This window comes from Apteryx mantelli, chromosome 1 (assembly GCF_036417845.1).
Source record: "Apteryx mantelli isolate bAptMan1 chromosome 1, bAptMan1.hap1, whole genome shotgun sequence".
Taxonomy (NCBI): Eukaryota; Metazoa; Chordata; class Aves; order Apterygiformes; family Apterygidae; genus Apteryx; species Apteryx mantelli.
This window is the reverse complement of record NC_089978.1, coordinates 136845914-136869116: the sequence shown is the minus strand read 5'-3', so window position 1 is coordinate 136869116 and position 23203 is coordinate 136845914. Positions and strand designations below refer to the sequence as shown.

Below are 23203 nucleotides of genomic sequence, written 5' to 3'. Positions count from 1 at the left end.
TGAACAGCACTCTGAAATGACAAACTGTAGATCATCATTACCAACTCATGACATGAGTTAAGAAATGCTAACAGAACTTGGAGGCTGTAATTTACCTTGAAGTACTGAGTGCCTCTCTCCTTCACAATGCAGCTTTGTTCCAGCTTCTCTTCCGTGTTCATTTCCCAAGATTCTTTAGCCTAAACAAAAATAAAGAGTTCAAGTCAAGGATGCAACTTCTGGGGGAAATCCACGTGGCTATGCTGTTTCTCACTAACAGGTATGGTAAAGATAGGTTTGGCAAAGGAGAGTTGTGAACTGCTACTGAAGAAAACGGAAACTGGGCTAGACCAGAAGAGACACTGACCACAAAAGACAGGGATTCAGTAAGAACAAGGGCAATTTCAGCCAAGTACTCTGTGTGTTGTCACTACAGCTGTAGCTTCCATACTTCAGATCAGAGTTCAAAGATTCATCTTTCTTGTTTGAGTTCAACACCTCTTCCCTACCTCCCAATCTGTTTGAGACTTCATCTCTCATTCCCACCTTTTCAAAGCTTTTGAGCTTCACTTCATACTGTAGCTCTGCATCTGGAGGAATATGAAATTTCTCCTTCCCAGCACTTCCAAAACCATAGCTGTAAGATAGAGAAGAAAACTGCTCTGAAGCTGTCCAGATAGCCATGCTTGTACATCAGAAGCTAGAGGCAAAGAAAACATGCAAGTCTGGGATGTCTATACAGCATTATTACAAGGTTACAAAAACAGAACAACAGTATTTGTTTTAATATTCACTAGTATTAACACTATAAAGACTAAGGTCTTTTTTTTTTTGCTACTCAATCTAGCAGTTAAGTAATGAGTTTCATACTTCCCATACATTAAACTTTTGGGCCTGACCAAGTCTTTAATATGGTATTAGATTAAGCTGAAAGACTTTACAGAATGCTACTTCTTTCTTGCCAGATGCATAGTATACACTCTTCAAATATCAAAAAGATCAGAAATAGCTCACTTGGGTTTGAGATAGAACACAGATTCCTCCAATTTCTCCATTTTCTGAATTGCTTTCTCCAGACCATGAGGCAGATCATAATTGTCACCTTCTCCAATCTCAAACTGCAACTCCCGCCTGTCAAACATGCGATCTCCATATCTGCCTTCAAATTGGACTGGTCACAAAAAACAAAACAAGCCAGAGACAAATCAGAAGATACCTGCATAGTGAGCGGCAGGTAGCACAGGTAATACAGGGAATGACAAATTCTCCATCTAAATAGTCGTCTTCCTTGAAAGTAGCTACCCAAGCAAGTATTAGCAACTGGAAACACTGGCTAAAGCCAGCAACCCCCCCCCCTTTTTTTTTAATTCAAGTTTTCTTTTCACTCCAACAACAAATGCCAGAACTACTTCCCCTCTTGTTTCTCAGAAAATGAAAATACATTATTAGACTTATCTAGCTTTTTTGGTCAAGTGAGCACCTGAGCAGACTCAGAATCTCTGAAGAGCACAAGTTCAATCCCTGCTGGAAAATTTAAACCTCTCCAGGAACAAGAGAATGAAAGGCTACTCTAGCCTGGCTCCTAAGTTACTTAGTAAGGGAAAGAGAAGCCAGGTATTCCTCTCTCTCAAGACAGAGTTGTGGGTGGTAAAAAGGTTCTGCCCTCCCACGTGGTTAGCCCAGTTACTATTCATGTAACTGACTTACTCTCTACAAGTGCACCCTCATTGGGCTTGGAGTAGCCTTCCCCTTTCTTACGGATTCTTCGGATTATGCCACCGTCTTCATCATCAGTGAGGTCCTCCCCCTTAAACTCAAACAGCTCTATCTGCAGAGAGAAGAAAACACCTGCATTTATTCGCATCAATTCAATAACTCACGGAATTCATTCTCCAGAGATCTTTAGAACTGTAACTGTTTAGGCAGGCACTATCTTAGGCATGATGATCCAAGGTTCTGTAAGATATTAGATAGCTAAGGCTATGCAGCTACTGTATTAAGTTGATACTAGATGGAAACATGATGAAATATCTTAGATTATATTCAGACCTTTAGAGATGGAGGATGCTGGAGAACAAAGCCCTGAAAACTATAAATTAGAGAAGATCTTTAATGGAAAGGACTGTGTGAGCCTAGCCTCTGAATAAAGCTTAAATGACCCACAATGCTTAAAGACTACTATGGAGAAAATTGTCCCTTTCTCCTACAGGCTTTAATAGCATTTTTGCTCATGTCTGCATGCAGGATTCCTCCTCCCCCCCCCCCCCCCCCCCCGGCCAAGGAAAATGTCTTTTGAACATATGAAAAATACAGCAGAAAGCCAGAAAGGATTTGCTTACACCTGCCAATCAGTGCTAATGCATTGATCATCAGCCTTCACATGCTGTCAGGCTAGAGTCTAGTATGAGCAGAATCATCAGTAGTGCCATGGTATCCAAGAGGCAAAAAAAGGTCTAAGTAACGCATGGAGAAAAGGAGGAGGAAAATTAAATACAAATGAGATCCTTCCCTTAATGCTTGATCATACCCTTCCACCTGCAGTCAAACTCAAATCAACTTCAAAGGGCTCAGAATTGAGCCCAAACTGATTTCTAATGCTTGTCCTGCAATATTAAAGCAAATTCAAAAACATCATTTCTGCTCAGATTTCAGCTCTTCCCTACTCATTTCTTCAACCTCTTACTCTTGTGCTAGAGGACAATAGTTTCAAAACTTCTGTGTCATTCCTGCTTGCATATCTCAATACAATTACTGTTCTCATTTTAAGCCTGTTGTATTTTCCCCTCTAGTTTGACCTTTGTGTATTGTGGGATCACTTCAGAAAAAAAATCATCTCCAAAACAAAGAAGAAACCAAGATGACTAAATTTAGTTGCTAACAAAGAAATGTAAATAAGGTACTTTACAATAAAAAAGGGAGATCTGGCCCACCTTTAATCTAAAATTGTTGCTGCAACAAATTGTTTAGAATTTGTAAGAGCTGATGTTAATGTAAAAGAGATGACTATCCAGCCTGAAACTTCACATGCTCTTCAAAGTCTTTAGTGCAAATCATAGTTTGAAATGGGAGTACAGGACAAGATGGAAAAACTGTCCAGTCACAAAAGAGAAACTTGTCATTACTGCTATGAAATTAAGAAAACTAAAAACAAGTTTTGCTATCGTATGTTTGAGTAAGACAATGGTAAAAAGAGCACAAGAGATCAAGCCATTATAATCAGCATTGTTTAGACTAAGTACATTGTTTAAAAAAAAAAAAAAAGCTCAAGGTTACTGCTGTGGAGGTTCATGACAGTGGACTTACAGATACCTGGAATACAAAAGGAATTGGATATTCATCACAACAAGTCCCACTTTGTATTTTGATGAATATCTAATCCCAAATAATATTCGGACTGAAACAAGCTAAGTCACCTCAGGACAGCTACTTCTCATTTTGCACAAGTTACCTAGAAAGAAGGCTTTTCACCTCAACCGAAAGGTGATTCATGTTGGAATTTTCAGCCCACAAAGCTAAATAGGTGGTTTACTGAACTGTTAGCTTATAATGCTACAGAGTGGGCCAATTTAATCCAAGACTGCATCAGATAAGCTCCGTACTTCTCAGCAGTACTCGGAAGAAAAATCCCTTGTTGCAATTGTACTTCTATTTAATCAAAAGGTTAGGTACCATCTACTGTTGAAGAAAAACTAAGTAGCCATCCTGTGTGCTACTGACTAAGCCCTTATGAATGCTTTATTATGCAGCCATGCAGTCAAGGTAGAAAGTCTGAGCTTTTAGACAGCATGCATGGACAGCAGAGTGAGCAGAAGGAGAACAAGAGCTGTTTTTATCTCCCCTTTCAATCTGGTCCTGTGTTACACTTAGTATCACTTACCTTGGTGTAAAGCACACAGAACTGTGCATTCCAGCATGTGTGTAGCTCAATCAAATACAAATGAACTGTGACTATCTTTAGGTTTATAAGAAACCCTGTTTTTAAGATGAGGTTCACAAGTCATTATTCTTGAACCATTAACTGCACAAATAATATTAATTTTGGCATACCTGAAATGAGCAAGTGCTCATCCTTTGGGGGCCTGGCATACTACTTTCTGGCAGTATTTTTTGAATCCTTCCACAAAAAAATACATCTCTAATGCTATTACCCACAAGTTCATGGAAAAATGAAATAAAAATACAAGTATCCAACACTGATTACTTTACCTTTAATAGATACTCATCATTTCCATTTAGAATTAAATTGGCTTCCGATCCCTACTCCAAGAACTGTTTTTACCTTCCTCAGTTTTTGGATAAAACAATCTCAGAGCAATCAAACAGAACTCAAGAACCCTCATGCCCCCAGAGTAAGCACCTTAAAAGTATGAGTCTATTCCACTGGTTAAGTGCTTAAAACAAACAAACAAAAAACCCCATACTTTAAAAGTCCATCCTCCTCCTCTTGAGCCCAATTAATTTTGAAGCATTTCTTGGAAAATGGAATAGTTTCAAAAATGAGAAAAATATATCCTCCCAGAACACTGTACAGGCTGTTTGTCAGGGCATGCTCCAGGAGAGCTTTGGTATTATTCTCTAACTATGAGAAATCAAACACAGGTCTCAGCATTCTGAGAAACTACTCTACTGAAGCAATACAGAAGAGAACTGCTATTTCCACCACCCTTGGCAGAGAAGGCACCTGACATGGTTTCTTGAAAAGTAACCTCCCCAGTAGAGGACAGAATTTAAGAAACACTCATCCTAACCAGCTCCATGCTTATTAAGATACTAAGATGATACTTGGAGTTCACCTCTGAGGAGATGAACTCTTCATGTGAATTGTAAAACTAGTGTTACCCAGACACCAAACTCAAGACTGCTGGATCTGTCTCATGGTCAAGTATATTCAAATGAGCTTGTGACAGTAAGATTGATCAATGAAGCCTGGAGCCACAGAAAGACTTTGGTCTTCACCACACAACCTGAATCTGAACAACTGTTTTTTATGGCGTTTCAAGGATTCCTAAAATGTTCTGGTCTTATAGAAAACAGACTTCATACTTTCATGGCTGTTCAAATATATAGATTTTAGCAGTTTACACAGCCTAGTTATCTTTTTTTCCTGAGCAGCTCATAAAAGATTGTGTTAATGTTACAAAAAAAAAACCCAAACAAAACAAAAAATGAAAAAAATGCTCACCAACCCACCCACACATACATATATATGAAAAATACAAGACTGAGGACACTAATTGCCTTTTCTATTGTTGAAATAAAGTTTAACATAAGTATGGTTATTTTGAGTCTTGCAAAATGAAAACAGAATAAAAAATTTTTGTTTTTTTTCAACTACTTCACAACCTTAGCCTGAGAGTCTTCCATTGAAAGTTTTCAGCCAGTTGGTAAAAAATACAAAGCCTTGGGAATCCACAGGCTCCCCTTGTAAGGCATCCATAAAAACAGAAGAAAAACAAGCCTATGAGCAGACAGTTGTATTTACTCATGTGTTAAGTGAAATCATGATATACAGCTCTCCACCTCTGTTGAAAAATATTTAACAACCTGCCTTTTACACCTTTTTTCAACCTTCATTTTCCTATATGGAATCATTTTTTTAATTGTCAGATCAAACCTAAGAGAGAAACATTCAAATATTTTAAAAACTCCAGAATAAGGGAACCCCAAACCTTCCAAATCACCAGTACATCTCTGTTTTGCACCCCCTTCCTTAGTGGATCATATTTTCTTTCTTTTTTTTTTTTTTTTTTGAAAACGTAACACTCCTGTTTAAAAGCACACTGAGACCTTCTGTAATGTAGGATCCCTAGCTGCAGAATGTAGGATCTACTGTAAAACAAGACATGTATATCTCATCATGCTGTCCAATACCAACTTGTATTGCCAGATTTTAGCATTAGCAGATTTACAACCACAAGTTGCAATGCCACTCCACACTTCTTAAACCTCATTAGAACTTATACACCTATTAATGGCCACTGTCACAGACAACACGGGGAAGGACGAACCTTTGGCCTGACCCAGTACAGTTGTTGTAATTGTTTGCTCCTCCAGCCTCTTGCTCCAAAAATACAAGATTGACTACCTGGGATAACAGGCTAACGTTCATATCCAGCTGTGACATGATGATCCTGAATTCTGAGACACAAGAATTATTCTGTACTGATTTCATTAAAAGGAACTGTTCAGCTACAGTCTTTCTAAATAATGAAATAATAGGTTAACTATGTGTTGCACAGCACATTACATCACACATTTTCTACAGTAAGACACTTTTGTTGTAACTGTTTTTGAAGTGTACAGTTTTAGTGACTGTCTCCCACTCACCTCAAAAATCAGTGTAGCATTGGGAGGTATCTTTGGGGGGCTCCCAGCAGAGCCATAGGCGTATTCTGGCTTACATGTAATCCGACAGATTTCTCCAGCCTTCATAGTTGCCACGGCAATGTCCCATGCTTTGATCACCTCACCTATGCAAGTCAGATTTCAATCGCATGATTGTTAGGCACATATGAAAGTGATCATCAGCTGTGAATCTTGGCATCATCACTTTTAGCATACAAAACTTAAGAATCTGCCAGACAGAGCAAAAGTACTGAAGGACTTGATCGCACTCACTCTTGTTTGCATATATCAGTTTAAATTCTAATCAAATTACAAAGCTACTTGAGGATCCAAATCTGAAATTTCTTAAAATTTCTTCATTCTGAATGTAATGATTCTTTTCCTCCCCCTATAGAGAATACAAGCCATTTGAACACAGACCATATCTGAAGTGTCTGGCACAATCTCAAGTGCTAGAAAATAACAATAAACTCTTCAAAGAAGAAGGTCTTAGGGTGATAGATTGCCTGCTTATATTTTGAAAATAATCCAAAACAACAGTCTTTTCTCTCTGTACTTTATCAGTTGGCAAAGACCAGCATGAGTGGTAACTAAAAGTTACATACACTTGTAACAGAAGGGGACAGGAAAGGGGAAGACATATTCCTTGTAAAGCCAAAAGTGAACAGAAGCTGGAACCTAAAGTAACAAAATTCTCTCTCTCACTCAAGCTCTCCTACTTGCTGCTCCTTTCAACTCCATCAAGTAGCCCGTGTATTAACCTTGTATTAATTGGTATCCCTCATATCACCCAATTTCAGTACACTACAGAATTTATCCCCCAAATAGAAAAGGCACCAGGTGGATAACTGTCAGGGGGAATCAAGAAACTGAATAGTAAGATTTGTCACACTAAGGATGCTTTTTGCATCCAAAAAAATAAGGCTTTTGATAATGAAGAGGTGTACTTTGATACCCAGATTTGGATTAACTTGAAAGTTTAGGGAAAGAGGGAATAGATTTCCCCATTCTTCAACTGCAGTTGACAGTTGCCCAAGTACACCGTCTCAGTAATTGGTCACAGTTAAGCATACTTAAACGAGACTTTTGCCAAAAAAGGATCAAAAAATGCACATGCTGGCTATTTAACTAACTTTTATCATTACATTTCAGGGTGAATTCCCATGAAGGTGAGTTTGCTTCCCTTGGGGTCATTTGTCTGAAGTCCTCCAAATTCTTCACAAACCTCATGAAGTGGTTATGCATATATTTTTTCCAATTCAGAAAGTTCTCAAAGCAGTTCTGATTGGGCCATTCTAAGAGAAAAAACCTTACATTTTGAGAACAAGTTAAAATAGCAACTTTAACATACAAAGGAGCCACACATGCAGGGAATCCTCATCTCAGCATCATTAAGACTAGTCAACATCAAACATTACCTTTCCCCAAGTCAAATGAAAACTTGTCTCTCCTGTCCAGACTGGAGTCAAATTTTGTGCCATCAAGAAGCCATCCTGTATAATGGACAGTCACTTTATCACCTATCATTGGAGACTCTGTCCTACTGCCTTCTCTCTTGACAACCTGAGAAAAAGAGTAAGTGACACTAAGATGATGAAAACTAAGTTCGCCAACTGGACATTAATTCCATTTATTTAGGTGTACACATTATCATCTTCAGTTGATATGAGATTTGCAGGTTAACTGGAAATATATTACAGATTAGTAGTGTTGCAAATGCATGGACACTCAAGACAACTCTGCTGTGATATGAGAACTTGAATGGCCACAGTTGGCACTAGCTTAGAGATCTCCGCATCCATAGTTAACAATGTCACTTATCCTTCCCCAGCAAATTTTAGATGTTTGTGAAATGTAGATAAAGCCATAGGCAAGTTTTTTTACTTTATCTGCTTATGGTACTTTCCTTACCAACACTGTATCATTACCCCAAATTTCCATGTTCTACGCAAAGCATTTTAACAACAAAAATGTACCAGTTCCTTGTTAGAATAGATGTTGCATGCAAGGAATTTGAGATTCTTGAAGGTTACTCTATAGTTTAACAAAGATAACAGTTTCACCCCAACACAGGTTAGTTCTATCAGCTAACACAGTAACAATCAGGAACTGAGCTCAGAGGGTTGTGATCAGCGGCACAGAGTCCAGTTGTAGGCCTGTAGCTAGCGGTGTCCCCCAGGGGTCAGTCCTGGGTCCAGTCTTGTTCAACTTCTTCATCAATGACCTGGATGAAGGGACAGAGTGCACCCTCAGCAAGTTTGCTGACAATACAAAACTGGGAGGAGTGGCCAATACACCAGAGGGCTGTGCTGCCATTCAGAGAGACCTGGACAGGCTGGAGAGGTGGGCGGAGAGGAACCTCATGAAGTTCAACAAAGGCAATTGCAGGGTCCTGCACCGAGGGGGGGAATAAGGCCCTGCAGCAGGACAGGCTGGGGCTGACCTGCTGGAAAGCAGCTCTGCAGAGAAGGTCCTGGGAGTGCTGCTGGACACCAAGTTGACCATGAGGCAGCAATGTGCCCTTGTGGCCAAGAAGGCCAATGGTATCCTGGGGGGTGGTGTGGGGGGAGGGGGGTGCCTCAGGAAGAGTGTTGTCAGCAGGTGGAGGGAGGTGAGCCTCCCCCTCTACTCAGCCCTGCTGAGGCCACATCTGGAGAACTGCGTCCAGTTCTGGGCTCCCCAGTACAAGAGGGATGTGGCACTACTGGAGCAAGTCCAGCGAAGGGCTACAAAGATGATTAGGGGACTGGAGCATCTCTCTTATGAGGAAAGGCTGAGAGAGCTGGGCCTGTTTAGCCTGGAAAAAAGAAGGCTGAGAGGAGATCTTATTAACATGTACAAGTATCTGAAGGGAGGGTGTCAAGAGGATGTAGCCAGACTCTTTTCAGTGGTGCCCAGCAACAGAACGCGAGGCAACAGGCACAAACTGAAACACAGACAGTTCCATCTGAACATGAGGAGAAACTTTTTCACTGCGAGGGTGACAGAGCACTGGAAGAGGTTGCCCCGAGAGGTTGTGGAGTCTCCTTCTCTGGAGATATTCAAAACTCGCCTGGACGCGATCCTGTGGAACGTGTTCTAGGTGACCCTGCTTGAGCAGGGGTGTTGGACTAGATGATCTCCAGAGGTCCCTTCCAACCTCAGTGATTCTGTAACTGTAATACTAATTTCGGCACCCCACAACTATAACATGGATTGTCAGCACCCCTATTTCACATATAAAACTGCAAGGATTTGACATTCTTTTCAAGAGGTGCTACCGGTTAGTGAACAAAATCAGCATCAACTAAGTCTACACTGTACAAAAAGCAAGTTCATCCAACCTCTCTGGTATTCATTTAAAATGTATATAGAGAAAAATGCCCACTTCTCTCATGCAACATGGATACGAGGCCTTGCCAATAACAGGACTTATAAAGTTCAAGTTCTGTTTTTCTCCAATACTGACTGAAACCACCTGGCTCCTAGCCAAAGTTTGGCATTACTTTAGCTAGGCAAAAGGGAATTAATGGGGGAACTTACTTGCTTACATCTATGCATATCTGGAAAACATCATATTCCTCCATGCTTTTATACTGATTGCAGGTTTGCACTGAAGGTGCAAGCCCCCTTGGGACTCTCACTCCCAAATTGCAACTTCCTGCAACCAATTACTACCAGAATCTCCTGTTTTGTGCCCCCCCCCAACTATGATAGTGAAATTCTAGGACCCTCAGCCTGAAACAGAGGCAAATGTGAACAGCTTCTGTCAGAAGCTGTCTTAATAGAAGCTGTCAGTAGCTTATGTCTTGACAAGCTGAAAGTATCTCAGTAGAGGCAGAAGAGAAGTTACATCCGCTCAGTTACCTACAGACAGAAGGCTCAATGTAAGGAGGGATGCCTTATCTAACTACACCACCCCCTCATCCTGCATAACCTGAATGCTACAGCAGTTCTTAATGCTACAGAACTAAGACAATTTATTAATTTTTTTTTCCCATGGAAGACAATTCGAGCAACTGTAACTGAAAGAGATAAGTAAACAGACACATTTGAAAATAATGGGAATCTGGTAACCAATTTGAACTATATGATGCTTTAAATAGAGAAGGGAAAAAAAGGACTGAAATTGTTAGGAGAGACTAGTAGTTTTAAGACAGCCAACTTGGAATCATTTTGAAGTAACTGCATTTAATGAGAATTTACTAAGCTCTTTCAAATGCCAGGTTCTTCAAGTGTCATATTAAGTTAGACAACATTAAAGTCATGAATATCTCATTTTCAGTATTTATATAATGTTATTCTTTCACATTTTATTTGTTTTGGAGAGGAATCAAGTTTCTTTTTTTCATATACTCAGTATTTTCAATAGGGTAACCCACTTCCCTTTCAAATGCAAAATCCTGCCTTTTCTGTTCATATTGGGATTGCAAACTCATTTCTATTTCTGAACTTAAATGCTTACATTAGAAATGATGCAAGTACATTCAACACCACCGGGTAAAAACCTCTGGACACTATCCTGATATGAAACTGATGAACGAATCAGAACTTTCCAGGAATCAGTGAAATGATACCAGTACAAGATTGGTGTAGACTAGTTGAGAGTTAGACCCTTGGTTTCTGTAGGTGTATTCTGCATTTCTACATCACTACAAAAATAAAACCCCTAAAGGCACACTGGATTAACTTCATGACCTCTACATTCTTTTATACCTCTTCAGTTCAAAGTTACACCTTTCCTCAGTTCTCTTGCCAGTGTTTTCCTTTTTTATTACCTGGTTCTCCCCTATCATCAAAAGGTAGTACATGCAATAAGAAAACAGGCATTATAACATTGCATTTTACAATGTTCAGGGAGCTGAGATGACAGACCAGCAGGCAGCTTTGTGGGCAGCCACGTATGTGACAACTTTAACTTGATACTGTGCTGTATATGAAACCTAGAAACCCTCACCAAAATACGCTAGCAGAAACATGGGTAAAGTAGGGTACAGGAACCAGGTACACATCTTCAGTCTGGTCCCAAAAATCTTTCCTGAAAGTAGAAGCAGTGCCCTGAAGACAAGTCTTGCTAAAGCCAGAATTTTGTTTTTACTGCCCTGCTGCTTTTCTTCTTTGTAATGGAAAAGGGGAGGGGGAAGGGGAAAAGGGGAGGGGGAAGGGGAAAAGGGGAGGGGGAAGGGGAAAAGGGGAGGGGGAAGGGGAAAAGGGGAGGGGGAAGGGGAAAAGGGGAGGGGGAAGGGGAAAAGGGGAGGGGGAAGGGGAAAAGGGGAGGGGGAAGGGGAAAAGGGGAGGGGGAAGGGGAAAAGGGGAGGGGGAAGGGGAAAAGGGGAGGGGGAAGGGGAAAAGGGGAGGGGGAAGGGGAAAAGGGGAGGGGGAAGGGGAAAAGGGGAGGGGGAAGGGGAAAAGGGGAGGGGGAAGGGGAAAAGGGGAGGGGGAAGGGGAAAAGGGGAGGGGGAAGGGGAAAAGGGGAGGGGGAAGGGGAAAAGGGGAGGGGGAAGGGGAAAAGGGGAGGGGGAAGGGGAAAAGGGGAGGGGGAAGGGGAAAAGGGGAGGGGGAAGGGGAAAAGGGGAGGGGGAAGGGGAAAAGGGGAGGGGGAAGGGGAAAAGGGGAGGGGGAAGGGGAAAAGGGGAGGGGGAAGGGGAAAAGGGGAGGGGGAAGGGGAAAAGGGGAGGGGGAAGGGGAAAAGGGGAGGGGGAAGGGGAAAAGGGGAGGGGGAAGGGGAAAAGGGGAGGGGGAAGGGGAAAAGGGGAGGGGGAAGGGGAAAAGGGGAGGGGGAAGGGGAAAAGGGGAGGGGGAAGGGGAAAAGGGGAGGGGGAAGGGGAAAAGGGGAGGGGGAAGGGGAAAAGGGGAGGGGGAAGGGGAAAAGGGGAGGGGGAAGGGGAAAAGGGGAGGGGGAAGGGGAAAAGCTTCTAGTGATTGTTTAACATTAAAATTTCTAGAGAGACTGAAGAAGCTTCTACAGATTGGGAAATAGGAAATTTTAGAGAAAAGAGGAAGTTAATGTAACTCCCCCCTTATTCATATGAATTCTGCCGCTTCTATTAACTGTCTTGCAAGTACAGAAGAAAGAAGCCAGGCTACTGGCATGCTGAATATACAGCAGAAACTGTGACCACAACTAGCTCTGCAGTCCATGCTACTAACAGCCTCACTTGCAGCTTGCTAATAGCTAATTTTTCCCATGAAATGGAACAAAAGGCAGCCTTTCTGGCTCTTGCCACAGAGATGGAGACTACATTTACTTCAGGACCAAGTGAAAAGGCACTATCTAACGTTTAAGAAATTGCTCCCACCAAGATGGAGAGCCTCTTTTTCAGATTCTTAAGGTCAGGTTCGAAGAGCACCATTACTTTATACCAATTACGGATGAATACAAAATATACATTATACTTTTCCATTTTTATTTTTTTTAAACGTCCCTGTCCCCAAGAACACATGCTGTAAGAAAAAAAAAAAACAATCAACACTCCCCCAAACAAGCGAGCAGTGGGGACAGAAGCACACTCTGGGAGAACTGCAAAGGCACACAACTTTCTGATCGCCCCCTCGCCCACATGCGCGTCGTGCAGCAACCTAAAGGCATCGAGCAGCGTCTCCTCCTCGCAATCCGTTTTAACCTTCCCAGCTGGAGGCTGAAAGCCCGGTTCGCCGCGAGCAGAGTATCTCCTTTCCGGTAAGGGGGGGGCGCCCGCTGGCCGGTCCGAGGAGTCCCCCCCGCCGCAGCCGCGCAAGCCCACGCGCACGTGGCTGCGCGCGCAAGGCGGAGCGCCGTCCCGCCCGCTGCCCCGGGGCGGCGTGGCTAATATTTAACTGCAAGGTCCGCACGAGTCTACCGGGCGGCGGGTAGCCAGGTAACAGCCGTGCCCTTAGGGGAGGAAGGGGAGAAAGGAAGGAAGGGGGGAAAAAAAAGGGATCACGCAGCCCGACAAGCGCCGGGGCGGCGGGCAGGGGGAAAGCGCGCGCGCTCAGGGGTCCCCGGGGTGCCGCGCCAGACCGGCACCTCACGCCTTGTCCACGAAACCCTCCCGCCGGCCCCGCAAGCCAGAGCCGAGAACGGTGCCGAGCAGCCGCCGGGTTACCTTGAGAACGCCCTCATCCCGTTTAGGGGTGATGTCCACCCCCTCCAGAGGGGCCCCGTCCGCCTTCATCTCCTCCGCCGTCATCCCGCCTGCCTCTGCCACCGCTGCGGAGGTGTGGGGGGGTCGACGCGGGGTCCGCAGCGGCCTCAGCCCTCGTCCGCTGGCTGCGACTGCGCGCGGCTGCCGCGCGCGACTCCCGCGCTGGCCGGCTCGCGCCCTGGCTGCGGCGGCGGCGCGCGGACAGCGGGCAGGCGCGCGCCTCCTCCGTTTCTACCTCCAGCGCAGCGCTGGCCCAGAGCTCGATGCGGAAGGGGAGGAGACAGGGGAGGGGAGGAGGGGCCAAGAAGTTTCTAGAGAGGTAACGAGAGGATTTAAAAAGCCTGAGCGCGCCAGGGCTTGAGGAGAAAGTACGCATTACGCGGCCAAGGGGGAAGGGAAGAGTCGCCTAGTGGGCGGGCGCGTTGTCATCAGCGCACAGCAAATCTTTTTTCTGCTATATATTTTAGATTTATGTGAAAGCACAAATAAGTACAAAGCAAAGTGCCTTCTCAGAAGCGGTAGTGGGGGTAGCTTGCACATCTCTTGGCTTGCCAGGCTGGGGAATCTCGTTGGAAAACTATATGCTTAAAACTGAGTCAGGAAAGGTGGAAGCAGGCTTAGTGTGCTTCTGACACAAGTTCTTTGGCTAAGAATTACCTTTGAGTTGTAAAACGTTTGTATGGGGGTAAGTCCTGCCACTGGTTTTGTGCATTGACCCACTGCCAGACTGATGGCATTGTTGTGGATTTGCATTCATTAAAAAAGAAACCCGCTTTGAAAATGAAGATTTTTAGTACAAGTGTAGTGGAATTAGCAGGCCAGATTCTGCCGCTTATTTGTATCAGCACAAAGGTTATGGTGCTGCGTGCTACCTTCAGCCAAAGTATCTGCAACTTGCAATGATGTAGTATCAGACCAGGATCCTGTCTGGCAATTTTGACATAAATTAGTAAATCAAAAGCTAAGGTTTTACAACGTTAAACTTTCTACTGCAAACCATTAATGCCGGGTTCCCTGGACTACCGTGTGCAACTCTGCGTGCTTCCCGCTCCGCGCGGTCCGTGAGAGTTGTGAGGTTGCTGGCATGCTCCCGACCCTTCCTGAACTTTCTTTTCCTCCTTCGTTCTCTCACTTTCTCGAGGCGCCCTGGGCGGTGGTTGGGGGCGGGCGCTGTCCCCAAAAGCTCTCTGCCTGCCCCAGAGCGGCCCCTGCTGTCTGCGCGCGGCGCACATCGGCAGCGGCGGCGGTGCTGCCCCCAACCGCGGCCGCCCGCCGGCCGAGAGGGGTGCTTTGCGGCGGCCCGACCCCAGTTAGAGCTGGCTTTGAGTGAGAACGCCCGTATGGCGTACATGGGCCCCAGAGCCGAGGAAAAGACAGCTGCGTATTTTGCGCTTTCTGCTTTAGCTTTCTCAACATGATGTTTGACCCTTCGATGGCAAAAGCCAGTGCTGAGGGTAGAAGGGAAGAGGCTTGCAGAGTGATGCTCGGTACTTCCAGAGTTGGTTTTCCAGTCCCCACTGCCACCTCATGGCATTGGTCCGTGCAGTTCAGACCCCCCCCCCCATTAGTTTGGAAGGGATGCCTGGGAAGGCTGCAGGGGAGTGGGCAGCAGTGTGTGCAGTTGGTCTGTGAACAGGCAGGCTGTGTTTGTCCTGGCTCTGCAAGGAGCCAGGAGTTGCTCTGTGCCAATATAAAACTGCATGTGTGCACAGTACACAAAGACTTCAGCACCCTTAGCCTGGCTCTGCCAGTGGTAAAGGAAAACAGTGGAAAGAGCCTAAATAAAGAGCAAAATCATCAGGTTTCCCCTCTAAAAAAGCGTGCCTTTCAGCCCCAAAATAAACATGCTTTGGTGCAGTTTCAATCTGAGGAGTAAGTGGGGGTGAGGGTAAGAGAGAAAGACAAGACTGGTTTCTGGGTGCATTTGGTCTAGAAATTTCTAGCCGCGCTCAACTCTCAGTTTCCCATGGATGAGTTATTTAGATTGCAGATTAAATCTGTGGGAGGTGCAAAGCTGTTTCTGTGCATGCTAACCTAGATCTTGACACTCTGGGGAGCACAGAGAAGCATCAAATCGGGTTCAGGTCCAGCAAGTCTAGCAGGTCTTATTAGCTGAGGTACAGCAAAATCATGGAGATTCTTCCTCTGTCCCCTGACTGATGAGTCTATACTGTACTGGGTTTGTAGTCTCAGGTCAGCACTAACACACAAGTTCTCTGCACTGCCAAGTCATCGGGTCCCTGACCTCTCTTTTTACCTAGATTTTCTCATATCATGCTCTATGCTGATTTAAAATTTTTTGCTGTATGCAAAGAGGTTTGAGTCTCCCGTCTTTTAAGCCTCTTTTCAAATGTCCTTTAAGGTTTGTTTATATTACCGTGGCATTGGAAAAGACCCTGAGTCATATGAGAGACCTTTTTCAGAAGATATACAGTTGAGGTATCTGATAGTTTTGAAAGTAAAGACAGTAACTACGCAAAGGAGGGGAATTCAAAAATAAGGTTTCAGAGCTTGAGAGGCATGATTAATAGTGATGAAAATTAAAGTTTTGGCAATAGATTCCATGCAGACTGAAAGACAAGTAAGATGAACATCCAGAATAGCAGAGAGTAGCCTGGGCAATCAAATGTCACCAGAACAACTAGTTGCAGCAAGACTCTGGAACAGCCTCCCAACAGGTCAAGCCTAGCTAATGTTGGTTTACAACTTGCTACATTTATGAATAGATTTGTGTAAAGATTTGCCAGAGATTGTAGGGTTTGGACAAAAAGCCATGAAAAGATAGGCATAGTATGACACAGCTGGGCTGTAGCCTGTTGGAAAATATGATTTAAAAAATCAAGGATAGCTTGTAATACTTCTGCTTGTTGCATAAAATATAATGATGCATAATAAGGAGGAAACAGTTGAATCTGTTTGATTTGCACACTTTTTTGTTGCTCTCAGTGGTATGACCCTTGAAGTACAAAGCAGAGCACAAGCTTTCTTCAGGGGAACCCTACACTGTTATTGTATGTAATACCCATGTTAGACCACTCAGGGTATCAGCCGCTGCCCTCCAGCCAAGTTACACCCTAACTGCTCTTCATTCATAGGGCTCTGAAAAGCCCAGAGCCTGAGAAGCTTCCACTGCAGCTTCACCGAGGTGTCCTGATATACCTGCTTTCCTTACTCCTGGCAGTATCTAACACAACAAGCCCCATGTTGTCTTTTTGGTTCAGGAGAAGAGATGAAGTCAGTGTTCCTCCTTACCCTTTACTGCATTACTACAGACTATAGCAGGTTGGCATGACCCCCAATCGAAAAGCATTAGACACAGGCCTCTCATGTTCCTTTTCAAATATAAACAGTGGTGTTACGCTCATCCCTCACTTTAAAACCCAGCAAAATTCAAAGAGAAATGATCTGAGCTGTTACATAACAGGCATGCAAATGAGGCCCAACCCTTCCAATGTGCAGGAATGGAAGGGCTCTGGATCTGCAGTTCTCAGTGATTTCAAAGCTGCTCTTCCAATTGTTCATCAACAGATGTCAACACTTTTTGAAAAGTACAGGCCATAGGACTTGCATTTATATAAGTTCTCTTCTTTTTTATTTTCTGGTAAAATTATTATTTTTTCTCCTGTGCTTCTACACATAACTACTTTCTGTTTAGCATTATCTGTGAATTCCATTTATGCGATAGGTGCTGCCCTTTTTTAGATCACAGATACAGATTAAAAAGGCTAAATTTAGCACTTTCTTGTGTAGATATTTCTTCTGATTCAGTATATCTGTCTCTACTGATCATAGCCTATGAGCCTATTTTTAGTTCATAGGATGCTAGTCAAGTATATTTGAATTAAGATTTTGATTACCATTCCAAACCAAATGCAAAGTTATTTTATCCAAACAAATATCATCAGCTGCTTTCATTTTGTTCTTTCCTTTTGAGGTTTTATCTTTAAAAAGCAATTAAGATTGCTGGGCAGATGTATGTTTACACACTCAGGTTTCTATTTCTTTGCATGGTAGCCAGTGAGTATACCCTAATGGATGCATGCTAACCTCACCAGAAAGGATGGGCAATTCCTGGTTCTTTCATTAAAACACAGCAGTATTTTACTAAGCTTGGAAATTGTAGTGTTTTGTGATCTACTGCTGTAAAGTGCCATAGGAAACTACTGTCAGTAATTACAAATAGGTGATTGCCTGGTTGATTCTGATGTGTTCATACTAAAAATGGTACTGCATTTGTTTTTAATCAGTTTTCTAGTAACTCCAGCACAGTAACTGTAAAAAAAAAAAAAAAGTGAATTGCTTTCTTGACTTAAAATGTCTTTGATAATCTGGTTCTGTCAATTTGTATGGATTAAATTTTTTCCCTACCTGACTTTTATCAACAGCCACCTTTGGAAGGTATACACTATTGGAGATTTTTGTGATGTTTTTCTTGGTGAATCCAGCTTTTAATTGTTGCTTTAGACTCATTATTAATTTTACAACTTCACCTACTTTTTCTCTGGCTCTTAGTTTCCCCGTGATGTATTTATCTTTGTTTCTTTGATATTGTTAAGTAACATAAGAGGGATTTCTTTATTGTTTTTTTCCTAATTTATCTTTCCCATGCAAGCTTCTGTTAATTCTGTTTGTTCTTTATTGCTTGGTTGCTTCCAGCTTCTTCATCTCCAATAGTCTATTGGAGCAGTTTTGATAAGCTCTTTGGGAAAGGCTGTTGCCCGAGTTTAGGTATTGTATTCTTGTTTGTGTTCTGTCTGTTGCACTTGAACTGTAGTGCTTTTTCTCTTCATCTTTGTTGCACATTGGTTGGTCTTTAAGTTTCATGGCTTACTGCTGTAGCCTACCCTGCTGGTGGCTTCACGGTGTTTATGCTTTCACAGGTGTTGAAGGGGGATGGAGAAGCATGTGAACACAACTGGAACGTGCAGTCCAGAAAGTCATTGTTCCCATCTTCAGGAAAGCACAGGTTTGAGCCCATTCTCAAGTATCACCAGTTACTCTGAATGATGTTCATATGTGAGCACACATTGAGTGTAGGCTGAGATCAAGTTCCAGACCCACTGGCAGGGAAAAGCCTGAGCACATAACTGCCCTAACATCAGGCCAGGCTATCACCTGTGTGCTTAAGCCAACTCTTGAGCCCACTTACTCTTGCTGTATAGACATGGATTTTCTTTATATGAATCTGAAATAGAACTTTCAAGTGCACTTTCAGTTGTTGCGTGTTAAATTCGCACTCACACTACTCAGCATACTAAGCATATGTGACTCAGTTTTACAGTGAGTTAGTGAGTCTTCCCTTGCTAACAAGGGCATTGTCACACTGAACTCAGATGATCTTGCTGAGAAGAAAGAAATAAGTCTTCACCGTGTATTATATATGCCATCAAATTTCCTAAGCACTTCAAATTATAAGTTCTAGGGTTTTCAGGTTTTTTTTGATTGCATTGACATAAATGCATCCTTATTTCCTGTGTCTTCTTGCCTTCAGGTTATCTTTTAGGTTGTGCACTTGCAGATCACTGTTTCCATACAGATGCTGGGGCCTGCCTGCCATGTGACACCAGCAGTCCTACAGTGCTTATGAGGACAGAAGTCTCCAAGTTTTATTGGTCACCCTCCTGTGTTTCCCTCCCAGCCTAGTGAGAATGAATGATGTAGACTGTCTGTGGAGGGAAGGATTTTTGAAGCAGCTAATATTAGCATTTTTAGTTTCATTTTGGAATAGCAGGAAATAGTTGTCAGTGAATAATTATTTTAAGATCGGGCTGGGTGAATGTCTGGGGGGAGCTTTGAGGACCAATTTCACATGAGCAGAGCAGGATTATGATATTTTTCTATTCTGGATTCGAAATTACAGTCATGCAACAGAACATGGAATGTTAAAACTGTAGCTTTGCGTGCTTGCCCAGCATGCTCAAGGGCACATCTCAAGCCTTGAAATTCAAGTTGTAAGTTAGCTACTTTTGGATAAAAGGCATTTAAGGCATTTTTGGAGTTCAGCATCATTTAATTTCTCCGTGTAGGCCTTGGACTGCTGAGACGGGATTCATCTAATTGGAAGGGATTACATCAGAGCTAATTGTCCTGAGCTCCCGTTGTAATTAGGAGAGATCCAGGCAGTGGAGTGTAGGAAGTGATCCATGTCACCCTAAAGAAGAGGTTTAAAAAGTAGGCCAGAGAGATTGCTCCCTCCAATGGCTTGTTTCTTTTCACTGATAATAAACGGAGCCCACAGAGACTAGCTGAGCTCTAAACATCAGCATTCTAAAAGGCCACATCCCCCATCTGCTTTGCAAGTCCCTCAGTGATCCCCAAATAGTTTTGCCTGCCTAGGAGAACTTTTTTTGGAGAATCCACTCGGGCCTTCTCACTCTGCCCCAGACTATGGGTTAGCTGTTAGTCTATCTAATCTCTTTCTGCTCAGTTTCTTAATTAAGGTGTGTTCTCCCCTATAAACACTCTCATCTTGATAATGAATGGACATAATGAATATAAGCCCTTTTGTCTCTTCAGCAAATGCTGAATATCAGCATTCCTCTCTGCTCAATTTTATTAATAAACACGTTAGAAAGACAATGGCCCAGCACCATTCTTCACATCATACTAATTCTTTACTATCTGCAGGCCTTGCAGCATACTGGTGCTTGAATACTGTGCTTACAGCTAGACTGTAAAGCAGAGAGAGAGGAAAGGGCAAAGAATCTCCCCTATTTAGGTATATCAGCCAAATCTGTAGGAATCAGGTCTTCCTCACTCACTGGACAGGTTGCATGTGTTCCTAGCCAGTGATTCATCCCCAGTGGCTGTCCTGTGCCTTGTGTTGCGTCCCTCGCACAACCCCCAACATTTTACCCATGTGGATCCTTGCAGGCTTCAGAAGGACCCTTAAGGATTGAACCCAAAGTGACTGAGCATTCGACACACAGAGTCTATTCCCATATTCACCCTTAGAGTTCCCCAGCCATCTGTCTTCCTCAGTGGACCAAGGGGTTTTCCTTCTTTTGTACCACATCCCTTTTGCTTGGCTGCTCTCTTTGCTGTAATGGCTCCCTGGCTTCAGAGGAGTTGATGGAATCTTAAGTCTGCTTTTAATGAAGCTCCGATACCTTCCCATGCCATTTTTGTCCATTTTTCAGAGGCAGAAGAAAGGCAGGATTTACAAATGTATGCACCAAACCTTACTCTTGATATTTTCAACTCTGGGGACAGTGAGAAGTGTCTAGAGATCAGAGGTGGAAGGAGCAGGAGGAGGACAAGGAATGGGGAATCTTCAGCTCATTTCAAACATTGTCCCGGAGAGTTTGCACTTCCATGTTTATAAGGGAGCCAAGATAATCCTCTTCCCACTGTGCATACTTAGAACCAGTTGCTGTTTCCTCCTAATTCACATGACATACATCTCAGTCTTCTGCATCTTCCTGTAATTCTTGTTAGACCTTGGTGTTCTCTCTCCCTGCCACATCCTCTCCTGTCTCTCTACAAAGGAGGGCTTGTCTTTCATTGTGTCTGCTCTGAGTCCCATATAATGGGTATACCCATATAATGGGTATGCTACATTCTTTTTCTCCACACTGAAATCCTATGCATGCTGTGGGAACACAAAAACAAGCAAGCCCTGACCAGTTACTGGGCTTAGTGCAGGAATTATTGGGTAATTCGACAGTCTATATCACTTCACAGTTTTGAGGTTTTGCCTGTAAACTAGGGAGAAAAACAGAAATTAGCTGATGTATGTGCCAAATAAGCTGTTCAAATTTCCTCAAGATGTTGTACCGTTTTATTACTTCAGCTTGACTCCCAGTATATGAATGCACTGCTTTAACATAATGCCATTCATATGAGGAGGCACTAGCAATCATGAGAATGGCCACAGAAATTATCTGAAGTAGAGCTTACTTGCTAAGGAATTGAGAATTGAACAATAGTCTGAGGAAAAGCTGACTATTTTGCACAGTGCACATTCAGGTTTCTAACATGGGGTGGATTTCATTAGACTGTTTCCCCTCAGCCCTGGTGCTCCTACTCCTACTAACTTACAACACACAAAAAAGGCAAGAAATTCCTCATCCATGACTCCTGCTTGCTCAGTAACTGTCTTTCTCTGTGGCTCCCCCCTCAAGTCAAAAGCACGTTGTGGCAGAGCTGAACTGGGAGTGTAAATCTTTCTGGGATTTAGGACTGCAGTAAGTGGAGGAGGCTCCCACATTTGAATTAATGATTCTTCCTATGGGAAGTGGATAGACTGACAAAGCTGCAGATCTTCCCTTAGCTGTAAATGGATATGTAAACTTCTAAGAGGGGCATGGCTGTTTGAGCAGAGATTTATTAGTTGATTAATCATCCCAAAGAAGAATATGAATTTGAACTGGGCTGCACTCAAATGCACCTATATAAACCATGTTATAGCTAATTGTTATAATACTTCAATATAAAGATGCTGAATTAGTTGAAAGCAATTGAGTACTTCAGCTCTATGTTTATGCAAAAATGAGAGTAAATGGTTAATACAATAGTAAGGGTGAAATTGTAAATACGTAGAAATTGGGAATTCTAAGCATAGGGTGATAGTTACATTCTGTTAAGAGAGAGTTAAAATCCTTCCGCAGACAGCCGTGCCTGGTTCTGGCTAAATAAGTGCCTTTAAATTTAGGGCTTATTCAAATACAGGGAAACAGTTCAAAATGAGTCAGCAAACAAGTGCTAAATTTCTGGGTGATACAGCTTTTTTCCTATGCTAGTCAGCAGCTTCCACTGAAAAGTCAGATTTAAAACAATTCCAGAGTCTCAGGAGAGTTTCAGAGAAAAAGAGGAGCTTCCAGGCATGTCCGGAGGACAAGCCAGGGAAAATTATGCTGTCATTCTTGGTCAAGTTACAGTTTCTGAGCACCTTTCAGCTTGTGATGACTAAATCCATATCAAGGATGCTGCTTTTCCAGGATGACTCCATTTCTCTGTGTTTGCACGCTAAGGACTGTTTTCAGGGTAGCACATATGAAATTAATGTGAAGACCAGGTGTCTTTCCGGTGTTGCCATATGACATGACCAAGAGGAGGGCCAAGCCCGCCCCAAAGCAGCTCTTTCTCTTGCCATAGGCGTTCTGCTCTGAGTCAGCCTTGGGAATCCTGAATGACAGGAACTGGGTGGGATTAAGTTAAACTCTCCGCCTCAAAACCATCCTGTTTGTACAGTCTGTTACACAGCAGCCCCGGCTCAGTAGCAGGGATAATTTTGCTGAAGAAGACCAACTTTCAAACTGGGGGAGCCTAAATAGAGCACGTCTCACCCATAGACCTCAAAGGGCTTGGCAATTGAGGTCAGTATCATTCACCTCACTTTATAGGTGAGGAAACAAAGCTACAGAAAAGGGAAATGACTTCCCTGAGATCATGTGGCAGTTCAGAGCAAGGAACTAGGGCATGAATTTCCTGCTCCCAGACCTGTTCTTCTAAGTCCCTATTCTTCCAGGAGTGCTGATTGTCTTCATCATTTATACTGAACCTCCTCCTCCCTCCCAGTACCTTGTAATACTCTTTGCTTTCAATGTCTTAATGCATATAGAAAAGCATGACTTTGGAAGCTCGTCTGGGAGCAACCGTGTGTAGTTCTATATATATTCAATTAGGAAGAAAAGTGGAACTGCATGTTGGAGTTATGCCATGTATTGTGCTGATAAGTTCTTTACCTTCAGCAACATCTGGGTTTTGTATTGCTTCCATCATTTTAGTTTCTGGCACTTTCCTTGTAAACCGCCTCCACCAAGGAAGTTCTTTGT

General features: G+C 43.1%; 1 protein-coding gene across 4 annotated transcripts in view; it reads right to left on the bottom strand.

Annotated features, from left to right (window-relative positions):
* The window catches only part of FKBP4 (FKBP prolyl isomerase 4), a 37161-nt gene extending 23516 nt beyond the window's left edge, over window positions 1–13645 (bottom strand). For 2 of the 4 annotated variants that reach the window (XM_067304004.1, XM_067304012.1), the window contains exons 1-7: window positions 13389–13645; window positions 7743–7887; window positions 6307–6449; window positions 1687–1807; window positions 994–1150; window positions 526–616; window positions 96–179 (exon numbers count right to left, since the gene is read on the bottom strand). In XM_067304004.1, the coding sequence (XP_067160105.1) occupies window positions 96–179; window positions 526–616; window positions 994–1150; window positions 1687–1807; window positions 6307–6449; window positions 7743–7887; window positions 13389–13472 (825 nt within the window). In that variant the 5' untranslated portion in view covers window positions 13473–13645. Of the gene's footprint in view, window positions 1–95; window positions 180–525; window positions 617–993; window positions 1151–1686; window positions 1808–6306; window positions 6450–7742; window positions 7888–12882; window positions 13040–13388 lie in introns of those variants that run through there. The other 2 variants (XM_067304027.1, XM_067304019.1) reach the window with 2 other exon arrangements.
* Between the last annotated feature and the right edge of the window lie 9558 nt (window positions 13646–23203).